At 44.6% G+C, this 15158-nt stretch overlaps 1 protein-coding gene across 2 annotated transcripts; it reads left to right on the top strand.

The window, feature by feature from the left end:
- The first annotated feature begins 956 nt into the window (after positions 1–956).
- On the top strand, positions 957–14279 carry LOC142214237 (jeltraxin-like). Of its 2 annotated transcripts, none has more exons than XM_075283106.1 (3): positions 957–1026; positions 1967–2022; positions 4405–6050. In XM_075283106.1, exons 2-3 carry the CDS (start codon positions 1968–1970, stop codon positions 4995–4997), a joined length of 648 nt encoding a protein of 215 aa, XP_075139207.1. In that variant the 5' UTR covers positions 957–1026; position 1967; the 3' UTR covers positions 4998–6050. The 2 variants fall into 2 exon arrangements, with proteins under 2 accessions (XP_075139207.1, XP_075139206.1); XM_075283105.1 differs by lacking the exons at positions 957–1026; positions 1967–2022; positions 4405–6050 and adding exons at positions 8921–9007; positions 9671–9726; positions 11702–14279.
- Positions 14280–15158: the final 879 nt, after the last annotated feature.

Below are 15158 nucleotides of genomic sequence, written 5' to 3'. Positions count from 1 at the left end.
CCAGTGTGCCTATGTAATAGTGCCTGTCAGTGTGTCTATATAATAGTGCCTACTAGTGTGTCTATATAATAGTGCCTGGCACGGTGCAAATATAATAGTGCCTGCCAGTGTGTCTATATAATAGTGCCTACCAGTGTGTCTATATAATAGTGCCTGCCAGTGTGTCTATATAACAGTGCCTGGCACAGTGACAATATAATAGTGCCTACCAGTGTGCCTATATAATAGTGCCTGCCAGTGTGCCTATATAATAGTGTCTACCAGTGTGCCTATATAATAGTGTCTGTCAGTGTGCCTATATAATAGTGTCTGTCATTGTGTCCATGTATTAGTGCCTACCATACTGTTCACATAATATTGAATGTCTCTGAGCGCATGCGCTGGACATTGGGCGCCGTCCCCGCAGAACTGTACGTTGGAGTGGGACCAGTTGGTATCTGAGACACTAATCCATCAGTTTATAAGGACAGGTTCCCTGAATTATGGTATTATGGTTCCCTGAATTGCTATATGGTAGTTGTTGCATCCTATAAACATTTGTGTTTTTACCCTATTAAGTACATGTCTATTTGCATTAAGCTGGGGTTTCCCTTGTCAACCCTGGTAGGAGATGCCAATCTTCTACATCCCTAGGAGGCTCCTACTCAGACCTGTGTGGAGGCATGGCGCACAAGTAAACTTATAGTGATAAGCGAGCGGTATAACACCAGTGTATAGAGATAACCCGCTGGTACGTAACAAAAACAGTTTGTCCAAACTGTGTCGGTGACCATGACTAGTCACGCTCTAGGCCGCCACTATCGGTGGACTGCTCCGTCAGGTTTATCTCTGGGTCAGGGTGTGTCGCCAGTGTTTTCCAGGAAATTTTAAGAAATGCTGTAGATGCTAAAAAACAACCAGGGGGGGTGTGGGGTGAGGGGTTGGGTATATCTGCTATGGATAAGACAACATATAAGAGCAGGCCAGTCATTACGCGGCGACATTCACATTGGCGAGATACTTTGGGTCAATCACGTCTGAATCCAAGTAAGTAAAAATCTTTAATATTGTCAATATAAACTTGTCTAGTCTATGGGGTGTGGGTCAGGGTACACGTAGCTCAACTTGAGTTGGTCTTGAGTTCCCCTTTCCTCCTTGTATATAACAGTTCCTCTCTAATACATAATAGCCCCTATAACAGTCTCCCCCTTATAACAGCCAGCCTTATATATAATGGTTCCTCTCCTATAGTAGCCCCCTTATATATAATAATTTCTCTCTTCTAATATAACTCCTTATATAAAAGTTTTTCCCTTACACATAATAGCCCCCTTATATATATCTCCCCTTTATAACAACCCCCATATATATAATTGTTTCCCCTTATAATAGCCCACTTATATTTAGTAGCCCCCCTTATATATCAGTTCTCTCCTATAATAGTGCCCCTTATGTATAATAGTTCATCCACTATAAATTTTTAATACTTGCCCCCATAACAGGTAATCCCTTTCTCTTACCACAAAACAATAAATTTTGTTCTCACCTTGCCACGCTTCCACGATGAACAAAGCAGCCAAAGACTCTCCCTGTAGTAGTGGCGCAATGCAATTATGTTATCATGCCATCGTGACGTCCTGTGCGCTACTTATGGTCCTCTATGGCAGAGCAGGGATCTTTTAGCTCCCTGCTCTGTCATAGAATTAAACAGTATCAGCGTACACAGCACAGCACACCAATACAGCTGTAGAATTCCTGGGGTCCAGAACATCAGGCTAAAAACCTAAAGCTCCAGATGCAAGGGGGCCCCTTTGGGAACAGGGGCCCTGGGCAATTGCCCAATTTGCCCCCGTAACGCCGGCTCTGAGCATAAGTGATATAGTGAGTGATGTGGTGTATGAGTGATGTAGTGAGTGAATGATGTGGAATACAAGCAATAACTCGCAGCATAAACCAAAGTGACATCTTGTCTCTGTGTCCTATATAGGATGAAGATCCTTATGCTGCTCTTTATGGTCATCATTGGCTGTTGCGCCAAAGAGAGTAAGTCACTAACCTGGGCCGTTCTCTGGTGTTTTCTGTGGCAATACTGTATTCAGATTCTATCTATCTATCTATCTATCTATCTATCTATCTATCTATCTATCATCTATCCATCTTCCTCTGGATCAACAATGTAGGGGATTGTAGGGTTATAGATTGGACTTGATGGACTAATGTCTTTATCCAACCTCATCTACTATGTAACTATCATTTATATACAGTATCTATGATCTATCTATCTTTATCTAGATATCCAAATCACACCTCACTACCTGTGTGTTTGACCCAACCACACCTATCACACCTCACCCCATCCTTACTGCCAACCTTACTACCGGCTTTATCCCGGCCCTATTTCACCTCTCTAACCAGTGGTATCTTGCCTTCTTTTAGACACCTACCATCACACCCACCCTTACACATTCATCCACCAATCCATCCTCTCTGCCCAACTATCACTCCACCTCGCTACTTCTACTTACATCAAAACTCCTTGAAGTACATGTCCACCTTCGACCATCTACAATCTCTTTTACATCAGTCAACTGAGACTGACCTAACCAAAATCACTACAGTCCTCCTAACCTCCAAGCGACACTACTTTGTGCTCCTCCTTCTAGACCTTTCCTCCACCTTTGACACAATTGACCACTCTCTCCTGTTACAAACTCCTCCCTTGGTATCGCCAGACTTGGCCTTTTCTTGAATCTTCTCATACCTCACTGCAGAGTTGGATTAGGGTTCCTTGGATCCACCAGAAAAAATGATTCTGGGGTCCATCCTCCAACAACAACCCTTAGGAAATAGACCAAAGAGTCCATCAAATTTGGGTGTCTTCTGCTGGACCAGTATTGTGTTAGAGCTGGAGGTTCCCCGGTTTTTTGGTGGGGCTGTCCGACACTTTCTCACTGGCTGTACATTTAGTGTCCCCCTCTCATATAATGTAAGTGGTTAGGGGCACTGACCACATATGCCATGGGTTTGGTAGGACCAAGTATGCCCCTTTGTTCCCCCCACACACTGATCCCCATTACTTGATTGTCTTGAGTTGCTCTTTGTAGAATATAATTCAGTCCACACGTGGAAGAAAAATCAAGATGGCAGACACTGATCAGTATAAAACCTATTTATTTCAGCTTTTCTAGGCATACGCTAGTGGGTAAGAACAGTGCAGAAACCACACAGCCCGACAGCTGTTTTACATACAGCATGCGTCCTCTTGCCCACTTGTCACCCCACCACAGAACATCTACTTAAAGAGGACCTTTCATGTCCTCGGAGATCGGCAATATTATATACTGTTGAATTCAGTTTGCTGGTATGCATCCTGGTGACAGAGATATAGGTGCAGTTAGTTTCAGCACCAATATCCCTTCACAGTAGATGCCCCTTATACCTCTTACAGTAATAACGCCCCCTTACAAGCTGGCCACAGTGGTGATGCCCCCTTATTGGCCTCACACAATAGTGATAGTCACTTCGTGACTCCAACACAGTAGTGGTGCCCCCTTACTACCCAACCACATTGGTGATGCCCAGTTAGTGCCCCTTAATAGTTAATAGGTCCCGTTAGTTATGATGCCTCCTCTCTCACAGCAATGATGCACTTCCCACACAGTATAATGCCCTGTTAGTAACTCCCCACAAAGAAATAAATGGCTGCCCCATAGAAAGATGGAAAACTTATCACACACGTACTGGGGCTTTATTCACAGAGAGGATTCTGGATGACTTTCAGTCCCCATTTGACTGATAACTGTGGGTTTCAGTAGTTGGACCCCAAGCTATCGGACACTTACATATGTCTGTGAAGGCACAATCCAAGCCTTACTCCCACAACAAATAGAACAATTCATTCAACAGACCTCTACCAGCCTGTACAGTCCATACTGCAGGGGCGTAGCTATAGGGAATACCTGTACGGCCAACTCTGCAGGGGCGTAACTACTGAGGGTGCCTGGGACAGTCCAAAGTGCAGGGGTGTAGCTTTAGGGAGTGCCTGTGCAGTCCATACTGCTGGGGCGTAGCTATAGTGGGTGCATATACAGTCCATACTGCAAGGGTGTAACTACAGAGGGCAGCCCACACTGCAGGGGCATAGCTATAAGAGGTTCTGCAGTAGCAATAGCTACCAGGTTGTGGACACTGAGGAAGCCCCAAACGTTCCTCTGTGCAAGGGCCCCAACTACCTTGTGCAATTTAAAATAGTAACATATTGTATGTGACATAAATCGCACAAGGTATGTAGGGGCCCATGATCAGATTTTCAGTTGGGGCCCATGATCTTTACGTTCCCCTTCTGATCCACAACATTTTGCCTAGAAGGATGTTAGAGATCTGGTACGGACATTCATCACCCATCATTGTCTCTCTCCCTTTTAGATTTACGCGGAGCATCGTTTCTATTTTCCCAAAAAAGTAAGACAACCAAGTTGGTGATGAAGCCCAACATGACAGAACCATTGAGCAGTATCACCGTCTGTCTGCAGGCCTACACAGACAACATCCAGAGAGACTCCCTCTTCAAACTGGTCAACGATTCCAAGACCTACTTCCATCTTTACAACACCCAGAATTATTTCACCATTGAGATAGACAAAGATGGGGTTTATTTTAAGACCAGTGAAGAGAGCCTGGAGTGGAGACTTATCTGTGTGTCCTGGGAATCCAAAACTGGGCTCATCCATCTTGTTGTCAATGGGAATATCTTCCCAAGGAGGGTTTTAAAACCAGGTTTTCTCATAGACCCGATTGTTACCGCGGTCATTGGGCAGGATCTTGACTTAAGTTCTTTTAGTCCAGCATTCTCTTATGTGGGGGAAATTAGACAAGTTAATGTGTGGAATCGCGCACTTCACCCCAATGAGATGAAATTAATGTACCATAATGATTGGTATAGACGTAGAGGAAATATCATTGACTGGGAGTCAGTGGACTATGAAATATTTGGAGATGTCTTCTTGTATAAGCCTTAGAAGAACTCTTACTAGATGTCTCTGAATGAGAAAGTCGTCACCTTATCTGAGTCTTCAGCATTTTATCTAAACTCAAGTTTTCTGACTAAAATTGTGGCATCATATTTTCTAGATGAACCTTTGGGACCACCACATCTTGAGAAAACAGTGGACCCCGGCCCCAAGTCATGGAGCCTACTATATATAGGACAGAATTTTTCATATACCTTTTATTTTTCTAGTACTATCAGTGGAAGGGACGTAATGGATCCCCCCCGTGATATACCACCAATGTCTGGTAATGGAGAATCCCTCCGATATAGATTCTGGTGTTTCTTCTATGAGTATTTTTGGATTGATCTGTGTGCACCTTCTTTTCTATTCCTATATAGTCAATGCTCAGTGTATAATAATGTTATGATGTCATCTTATACTACGCAACTGATGTTGGTGACATTTCTCTGATCTTCTAGTCCTATAAATCACATTGTCTTACCTTACACTTCTTGTTGTCTCGGCTTCAGTTCATATGTTGCCCTCCATATTTCAAAGTATAATGTTTCCATACAATCTGCAGGTCTATGCTGGGCTGCCCTGCCTTGTGGCCGCTCCATTACTTCTAAGCACTATTTTAGCAAAAAAGCCTTTGAGTTTCCTCTGGTACCAGGAACTGGTTACAATTGTTATCTCTGCTCCTTCTATAACCGATCCCAGACGTTTTAGCAGCCCAACCCTTGTCTTTGGTAGTGGGAGTCCATCTGTCCAGTGGTGTAACTACCGCGGTAGCAGCAGAGGCAGCTGCCACAGGGCCCGGGACATTAGGGGCCCGGTGACCGCCGCTACCGCTGCGTTTTTTTTATTTTTTCTTAATAGGCCGTTACCGGCTGGAGTTACTTCAGCCGGTAACGGGCCCTATTTACTTACCAGTCCTGGCAGGGCCGGGATCGGTAAGTGACACCGTGGGTCCCACAAACGCTATCATTATACTCTTGGTTTGGTATAATAATTGTTTATTGGTGTCCACAGTGGGGCATAATACTTTGTGCAGGGGCCACTATGGGGTAAAATACTGTGTGCAGGGGCCACTATGGGGCATAATACTGTGTGCAGGGGCCACTATGGGGCATAATACTGTGTGCAGGAGCCATTATGGGGCATAATACTGCGTGCAGGGGCCACTATGGGGCATAATACTGCGTGCAGGGGCCACTATGGGGCATAATACTGCGTGCAGGGGCCACTATGGGGCATAATACTGTGTGCAGGGGCCACTATGGGGCATAATACTGTGTGCAGGGGCCACTATGGGGCATAATACTGTGTGCAGGGGCCACTATGGGGCATAATACTGTGTGCAGGGGCCACTATGGGGCATAATACTGTGTGCAGGGGCCAATATGGGGCATAATACTGTGTGCAGGGACCACTATGGGGGGTAATACTGTGTGCAGGGGCCACTATGGGGCACAATACTGTGTGCAGGGGCCACTATGGGGGGGTAATACTGTGTGCAGGGGCCACTATGGGGTACAATACTGTGTGCAGGGGCCACTATGGGGTACAATACTGTGTGCAGGGGCTGCTATGGGGTACAATACTGTGTGCAGGGGCCGCTATGGGGCATAAGTTGAGGTTTTCAGTGTCGGGGGGGGGGGGGGGGGATGTCAAAAGTTCGCCACGGGGCCCCGCCATTCCTAGTTACGCCACTGCATCTGTCAGTCATATCAAGTCCACTAAGGGGGCATTATAGTATGTGAGGACGCTAAGGGAGCATTATACTTATGGGGGACACTAAGGGGGTAATCATACTGTAAAAGGATCACTAAAGGGACATTATACTACTTTATATCGGAATCACTAAGGCTTATTATATTGTGAGGGTGTCACTAAGTGACCATCATACATGTTGGTGGAAATCATACTACATGGAGGCCACTAAGGGGGTAATATATTGTGTGGTAGGCTATATGCGATCAGTAAGTGGGCATTATATTTGCCAACCCTCTCAGAATATCCAAGAGGCTTGTGTCAAAAAAAGGAGATAGCCCAAACTGGAACAGTTTCCAAATATAAGGACTCACAGGGGCACTTGGCATATTGATTCAAGTGGTGTAACACCATAAGAAATGTTTTGGAGGTCCCATCATGGAACTGTAGGAACAGGCAAAAACCAATAGTCACTTGGTATACAGTCTACTTGTGGTGGACCAGTTGGATTTCCTCACTGTCCCCAACCCACTCATGGGATACTCAGAAACTTATTGTATAGCCATCAAACCTCCTGAGCCCCTACGTGTCTTTATGTAACCATCAAATGTATTGTGCCATTATTGGGATGAGAACAAAAGGTATTTGTTTAAACTGAGAAAGTCCGTATCATTCCATAGGGAGATCCTCCAATTTCAGAGGAGTACTCATAAATGGGCCATAATCTTTTATCCACAGCAGAGAGCTAATACAAAGAGATCGTCTTCCAAGATGTCTGGTCCTTCAGTACCGCTATGGGTCTAAAGGGAGGCTACCTCCTACCCCATCATGCCTCACCTAGACTGAGTTGCACCAGCCTCTTGTGTATGAGGTGCTAGTGCCTGGTGTTGTTGATGGTTAAAGAAGACCTTTCACCACTTTCACCAACTCTCTGCATGCTTCAATAGACGACTCTCCACTGATTCCAGCACAGTTGGAATTATTTCTCTAGTCCTCACCATTGACAAGCAATCATTTCCATTAATGTCAATACAATTATATCCTATGGCTGCCAGATGGGCGGTCCTGGGCTGAGGTGGATAGTCAGGGACCACCCACTTGACAGTAGAGAGCATAATTGTGCTGAAACTACCAGAAATGATTGCTAGGGAATGGTGGGGGCTAGAGAAAAAATTCCAACTGCACTGGAATCACCTGTACATTGATCATGTGAAGCAAACCAGGGAGCTTTCAAAGGTTTGCACATGGATCATCGTCTGGAGATATAGGCTGGTGTATGAGTACCAAGGAAAGTCAAGTAAGAAGCAGCGTAACTCCAAATACATGGCAGCAATGCGGCACCAGGATGCCTAAAGGAGCCTGCAATGGACTGTTTCACATGTACCACACTAATAGTTGGACCTGAACACATGTGGAATACGTAAAATGGTGCATTGGTTTCATTTGTTTTTTGGTGAGTGGACATGTTCCTTCTTTCTTCTCTTTGCCCAGTGTATATCAGCTATCGCCTCTTACAGAATTTCACCTGGACTTGGAAATACAGAACACAGCTCAACCTGATAACAACTTTGCTACTTGCACCACTTGATTCTTGGCGCCTCTTGCACAATTTCCAATCTGTCCACACATTGGAAGGAATTTATTCACTCCTCTATTCCAGTTTTCTATGTAGATGAGTATATATGTCCGCCGCCCCCAAAGTCACAATGCATTGTTTGTTTTGTGCCCCACTCACCACTTTTTACAACACTGGGTGGAGCGGGGCAGAAACCAAGGCTCGATGGGGCACAGGTGTCTTGGACAGATAAAGTTACTATAACTCAGACCAGAAAACTGGCGTCAGTAATACCTGAAATCTATGCCAATGCCGACTGGAGACTGTAGATTCCAATTCTGCAATATGGGAAAGGACCGGAGCCGGAACATGTAACGAGAAGTTTCACAGGGGATCCAAGCAGGACTTTTGCAGCGGGGTATAAGTTATCTACACCCCTGTGTACACAGATATGCAAATTGCATCAACAAGTGAACACAGTCAGACCAGCTCCAGATCTCCTCCATCTATTGGCCGATCACTATTGTGCTGACACATTTATTACAGTCTATGTCCGGTCAGGCTGCTACACCCGTTTTTTCCAAAAAGTGATGAAAAATGTGGAAAAACAAATAGGGTTTATCCTGGGGTGTGCGGGTGTGTTATGGAGGGGGGGAGGTTAGGTATCTCAGCGGTCTATAAAACAAGATATTAGCTCATGTCACTCATTATACGGCAACATTCACACCGGCGCAGGTACTTTGCCTTCATCAGTCACATCTGAATCCAAGTAAGTAAAAAACTCTCTTACTTATCTAAGCTTGTACATAGGCGGTATATTGTCTATAGGGGTTTGGTTTAGCTGTAATCCGATGTGAGTGAGAATAGTGAAAGGATTCAGTGTAAATTTCATGGTGAGCTAAGGTGGTGAAGGGGTTAATTTACAGTTCCTGCTATTCAGGGTGTTTGAAGTGGTCGATGGAAAATTCCAGATATCCTTGTGAGGCTCCCAGTCTTAGAGAGAGATATGAAGTGTGAGTGATGTAATAACGGAGAGGTGTGGAGTATGAGTGATGTAATAACTGATTAGTATGGAGTGTGAGTGATGTAATAACTGACTAGTATGGAGTATGAGTGATATAATAACTGACTAGTATGGAGTGTGAGTGATGTAATAACTGACTAGTATGGAGTGTGAGTGATGTAATAACTGACTAGTATGGAGTATGAGTGATGTAATAACTGAGTGGTGTGGAGTATGAGTGATGTAATAACTGATTATTATGGCGTGTGAGTGATGTAATAACTGATTAGTATGGAGTATGAGTGATGTAATGACTGAGTGGTGTGGAGTATGAGTGATGTAGTGAGTGAATGATGTGGAATACAAGCAATATAGTAACTCCTAGACGGCATAAACCAAAGTGACCTCATATCTCTGTGTCCTATATAGGATGAAGATCCTGGTTCTGCTCTTTATGGTCACCATTGGATGCTGCGCCAAAGAGGGTAAGTCACTAACCTGGGCCATTCTCTGGTTTTTGCTGTCCGCATGAAAAATCGGACATCTTTGTGAACGGACAGTTAAGGACACCCATGGAGAGTAAAAGAACGCACCCGATGACCATTTAAATCAATGCAAAATGTAACGGACACAGCTAGTGTCCGATGATAAAGTCCGCACAAGATTTTTCGCGGACATTAACATCGGATACTAGCTGTCGGACACTGACGGTTGCGTGAACGCGCCCTTAGGCATTTCTTCTGTCAGCTACTCATGTCGACAGCTTCATCAGAGGTGTCTTATCTAAGTCTACTAAGCTACAGCTAAGTGCAAGCCAATTGTTGGTAGAGCAGTTTTTATCTTCCCCCACTCCCCCATCGGCACTATTGTGCGGCCGCAGGATTCGGTAATGACTGGGTCTGTTCCACAGGATTGGCGCATAGCAAATGTGGTGACAATATTCAAAAAGGGGTGTAAAAGTGATCCTGGAAACTATAGGCCAGTAAGTTTGACTGGCAATGTTAGATAAGACATCTCTGATGAAGCTGTGTTTGCGGCCTAGTCAGTCTATTCAGCCATATACTGTTGGCTCTGGCTAACACCAGGTGCAGGGATAGATGGAGCGGAGTCACTAGTGGTGCAGCATCCCAGAGCAATGCTGCTATATGTCTTGTGTTTGATACATGTACCCCGGGGTTGTCTTGTATGTCTTGTCTGTGTATGTGTCTATGGTGAAGTATATTGTATCCACCATGTTACTGGACATACGCACTTATCTTTGCACCTTCTTGCTGTTTGTACGATGCATACTACCTCATGACCAATCGCAGGCCGCAGGGCAAGGTTGCTGCAGTGGCATCACCTGAACCTGGTAGTCAGTAGGGTAATCGGTAATAATTCATCCCTCCCTTCTTGCCTTGGACATTATCAGCAGATGACGGCTGGACTTGTGGCTGACAGATAAATATATTAGCCGCTCTCCTAGATTTACTCACATTCTCATGTTGTCCATGTGTTTAGGGCTGCAATATATAAGGAGCAATTTCTCATTTTAAACTTGATGATTTATAAAGTTTATTATTTTAAGCGTACTTTTGTGGGGTTTGACCTGCCCTGATACAGTTAATATTTCTGAGATAGCAAGCTATACCTTTGAAAATACCAATCTCTCTTTTTTGATAAGCCCTTTTGTTCCCCCCACAGTAATAATTCCCCCTTATTCAACAGACCTCTACCAGCCATCCATACTGCAGGGGCGTAGCTATAGGATTGCCTATATAGTCCATACTGCAGGGGCGTAGCTATAGGATTGCCTATATAGTCCATACTGCAGGGGCGTAGCTATAGGATTGCCTATATAGTCCATACTGCAGGGGCGTAGCTATAGGAATGACTATACAGTCCATACTGCAGGGGCATAGCTATAGTAGTGCCTATACAGTACATACTGGAGGGGGGTAGCTATAGGAGTGCCTATACAGTCCATACTGCAGGGGCGTAGCTATAGAAGTACCTATACAGTCCATACTGGAGGGGTGTAGCTGTAGGAGTGCCTATACAGTCCATACTGGAGGGGGGTAGCTATAGGAGTACCTATACAGTTCATACTGGAGGGGGGTAGCTCTAGGAGTGCCTATACAGTCCATACTGGAGGGGCGTAGCTATAGGAGTGCCTATACAGTCCATACTGTAGGGGCGTAGCTAGAAGAGATCCTGCAGTAGCAATTGCTACCTGGTCCTGGACACTAAGGGAGCCCCAAATGTTCCTCTATGTAAGGGCCCCACCTACCTTGTGCAATTTAAAATACTAGTATGTTGTGTGATATAAATCACAGAAGGTAGGTAGGGGCCCATGATCAGATTTTCATTTGGGGCCCTTGATCTTTAAGTTCCCCTTCTGATCCACAACATTTTGCCTAGAAGGATGTTAGAGATCTGGTACGGACTTTCATCAGCCATCATTGTCTCTCTCCCTTTCAGATCTGCATGGAGCATCGTTTCTATTTTCCCAAAAAAGTAAGACAACCAAGTTGGTGTTGAAGCCCAACATGACCAAACCATTGAGCAGTTTCACCGTCTGTCTGCAGGCCTACACAGACAACATCCAGAGAGACTCCCTCTTCAAACTGGTCAACGGTTCCAAGACCTACTTCCATCTTTACAACGTTCTGGATTATTACTACATTGCCATAGACAACGTTCAGGTGTCCTATAAGAGCAGTAAAGAGAGCCTGGAGTGGAGACTTATCTGTGTGTCCTGGGAATCCAAAACTGGGCTCATCCGACTTGTTGTCAATGGGAATCTCTTCCCAAGGAGGGTTTTAAAACCAGGTTTTCTTATAGACCCGATTGTTACCGCGGTCCTTGGGCAGGATCTTAATTATTATACTTATGGAGACTCTTATGTGGGGGAAATTAGACAAGTAAATATGTGGGATCAAGCATTTTACGGCAATCAGATGAAAGTAATTCACCATTATTTTTCTTATAGACATAGAGGAAATATCATTGACTGGGAGTCGGTGGACTATGAAATATTTGGAGATGTCTTCTTGTATAAGCCTTCGAAGAAATCTTACTAGATGTCTCTGAATGAGAAAGTCGTCACCTTATCTGAGTCTTCATCATTTTATCTAAACTCCAAGTCTTTCTGACTACAATTGTTGGATCGTATTTTCTAGAAGAACCCTTGGTACTACCAAATCTTGAGAAAACAGTGGACCCCGGCCCAAGTAATGCAAGTCTAGGAGGGTACTACATATAGGACTGCGTTTCTCAACCTTGTCAAGTGAAGTACGCCCTAGTGAGAAGAAGTCCCTTCCGAGTACCCACAAAGTAATGATCGGGGGTATAGCTGTAGGGGGTGGGAGTTAGTAGTCATTACCAGGCCCTGGACCCTGAAGGGGCACAAAGTCCCTCTGCCACATAAAATATACCACTATTTTAATGATACAAGGCAGGGGGAGGGACACTTTGCAGATTTTGCATCGGGGCCTAGAAGCTTTAAGTTACAGCTGATGGACATGCTGATTGTTATTCTAAAGTAACTAGGTCACTCATGACCATGTGTGGACATTTGTCCTAGACAGGGGAGACTAGTATGCCGTTCAACATTTAATTCAGACAAGTGGTTCTTTGATGCAGTGTGTACCCACTAGTTCCTGTGATGCGTACCTGCTGGGATAGATGTACGTCAAGTTGACAACCACTGATATAGGAGACCAAGTAGAGAGGTGGCAATGAAACCCTGACAGCCCACTTGATCACTAATGTAACTTGGCTGATTCCTTTTAAAGGCCACTCCCGTTCCTGTTCCTTCCTCTGCAGTGATGAGTAACAAGTAATCCCCCCAAAATGTTTGCAACTGTTTGGTTTATATCCTTGTAGAGTTGAACAAATTGGTTAATAACAAGCGAGGGTCCTTACGAATTTTCCAAAAATCTTTGAGATTTATGGGGTTTGCCGTCCATGAATCACTCCCTTGCAGAATCCAGTGTGCATTCCCAAGTGTCTTCGGTCCTCTTCCAACGTCTTCTGTGACAGCACAAACCCTGTGATTGGTCCTCAGTGATCACATGGGGTATGTCGAAGTCGGGATGTTTTTGTCCACACATCATGACATTGGTGTCTCTTGTGACCACTGAGGTCCAATAACAGGCCTGAGTGGTACCTGGGGCCCATGGTGTCACAGAGGAGGCTTGAAAAGCACCGAAGTCACCAGGAAACAAGTACCGGATGCCTCAAGAGAGCCCAGGAGAGGAGAGAGAACGTTTTTATTACGTTTCCGCTCCTACTTTGGGCCTGCACTTATAATACTCCAGGGTATGATATACTATTATTATACTCTATATACTAGTCTTGTTGCAGGGCCTGGTATATGCTTGCACATTTGACCTCTAGGACAGCTACATTCTAATAGTGGGAGTCAATTTTCGCAGTTTTTCTTCCATTGCTGTGGCCAATATTTTCTTTCCAAACAGGGGTCAGGTATCCAAATTAACTTCACTCTTTGGGACTCATAACTATGTGATATCTGTTACATAAAAGACATAGGTGAGGCCATGTTCACATCTGTGCCACAGTCTGCAGAATATTGATGGAGGAAAGAGTCCTGCATGGAAGACTTTTTCCTGTGTCAGCTTCAGTTTATAAACAACGGACACCCAATGGACCCCAATTATAGTCAATGGGACCCGTCAGGGTCTGTGTGTAACCGCTGTTTCAGTGGCCCCAACAGACCCAAACAGCAGAGAGCCAGCACAAGTGTGAACATAGAGTAAGGCTTCTGGATCTGAATGCAAAATTCGTAATAGGTTCTCCACCTTGGCACCAGGGTTCGCTGTGGTTGCTGCCTCTGTAGCCCCATATCTAGTACTATCAGTGGATGGGACGCAATGGATCCCCCCGTGATATGTCACCAATGTCAGGGAATGGAGAATCCCTCCGATATAGATTCTGGTGTTTCTTCTATGAGTATTTTTGGATTGATCTGTGTGCACCTTCTTTTCTATTCCTATATAGTCAATGCTCAGTGTATACTAATGTTATGATGTCATCTTATACTGCACAACTGATGTCGGTGACATTTCTCAGACCTTGTATGCCTATAAATCACATTGTCTTACCTTACACTTCTTGTTGTCTCAGCTTCAGTTCTTATATTGCCCTCCATATTTCAAAGTATCAGCTCCTGAATATGTTTCCATACAAGCTGGAGATTGATGCCGGGCTGCCCTGCCTTGTGGCCTCACCACTAATTCATTAAACAATTTTGGCAAAAAACCCTTTGAGCCTCCTCTGGCACCAAGAACTGGTTACAATTGTTATCTCTGCACCTTCTATAACCGATCTCAGAGGTTTTAGCAGCCTAACCCTTGGCTTTGGTAGTGGGAGTCCTTCTGTCAGCCATATCAGGTCCACTAAGGGGGCATTATAGTATGTGAGGGCACTAAGGAAGCATTATACTTATGGAGGGCACTAAGGGAGAAATCATACTGTGAAAGGATCACTATGGGGACATTATACTACTGTATTTCGGAATCACCAAGGCTTATTATATTGTGTGGGTGTCACTAAGAGACCATCATACATGGTGGGAATCCTACTACATGGAGGCCGCTAAGGGGGCAATATATTGTGTGGTAGGCCGTTTGTGATCAGCATGGAGACATTATATTTGCCAACCCTCTCAGAATATCCAAGAGGTTTGTGTCAAAAAAGGAGATAGCCCAAACTGGAACAGTTTCCAAATATAAGGACCCACAGGGGCACTTGGCATATCGATACAAGTGGTGTAACACCATAAAAAATGTTTGGAAGGTTCAGAGACCCATCATGGAACTGTAGGACAGGCAAAAACCAATAGTCACTTAGTATGCAGCCTGCTTATGGTGGACCAGTTGGATTTCCTCACTGTCCCCAACTCACTCATGGGCTA

The sequence above is a fragment of the Leptodactylus fuscus genome, chromosome 7 (genome assembly GCF_031893055.1).
Source record: "Leptodactylus fuscus isolate aLepFus1 chromosome 7, aLepFus1.hap2, whole genome shotgun sequence".
Classification (NCBI taxonomy): domain Eukaryota; kingdom Metazoa; phylum Chordata; class Amphibia; order Anura; family Leptodactylidae; genus Leptodactylus; species Leptodactylus fuscus.
This window is presented reverse-complemented; position numbering and strand designations above follow the sequence as displayed.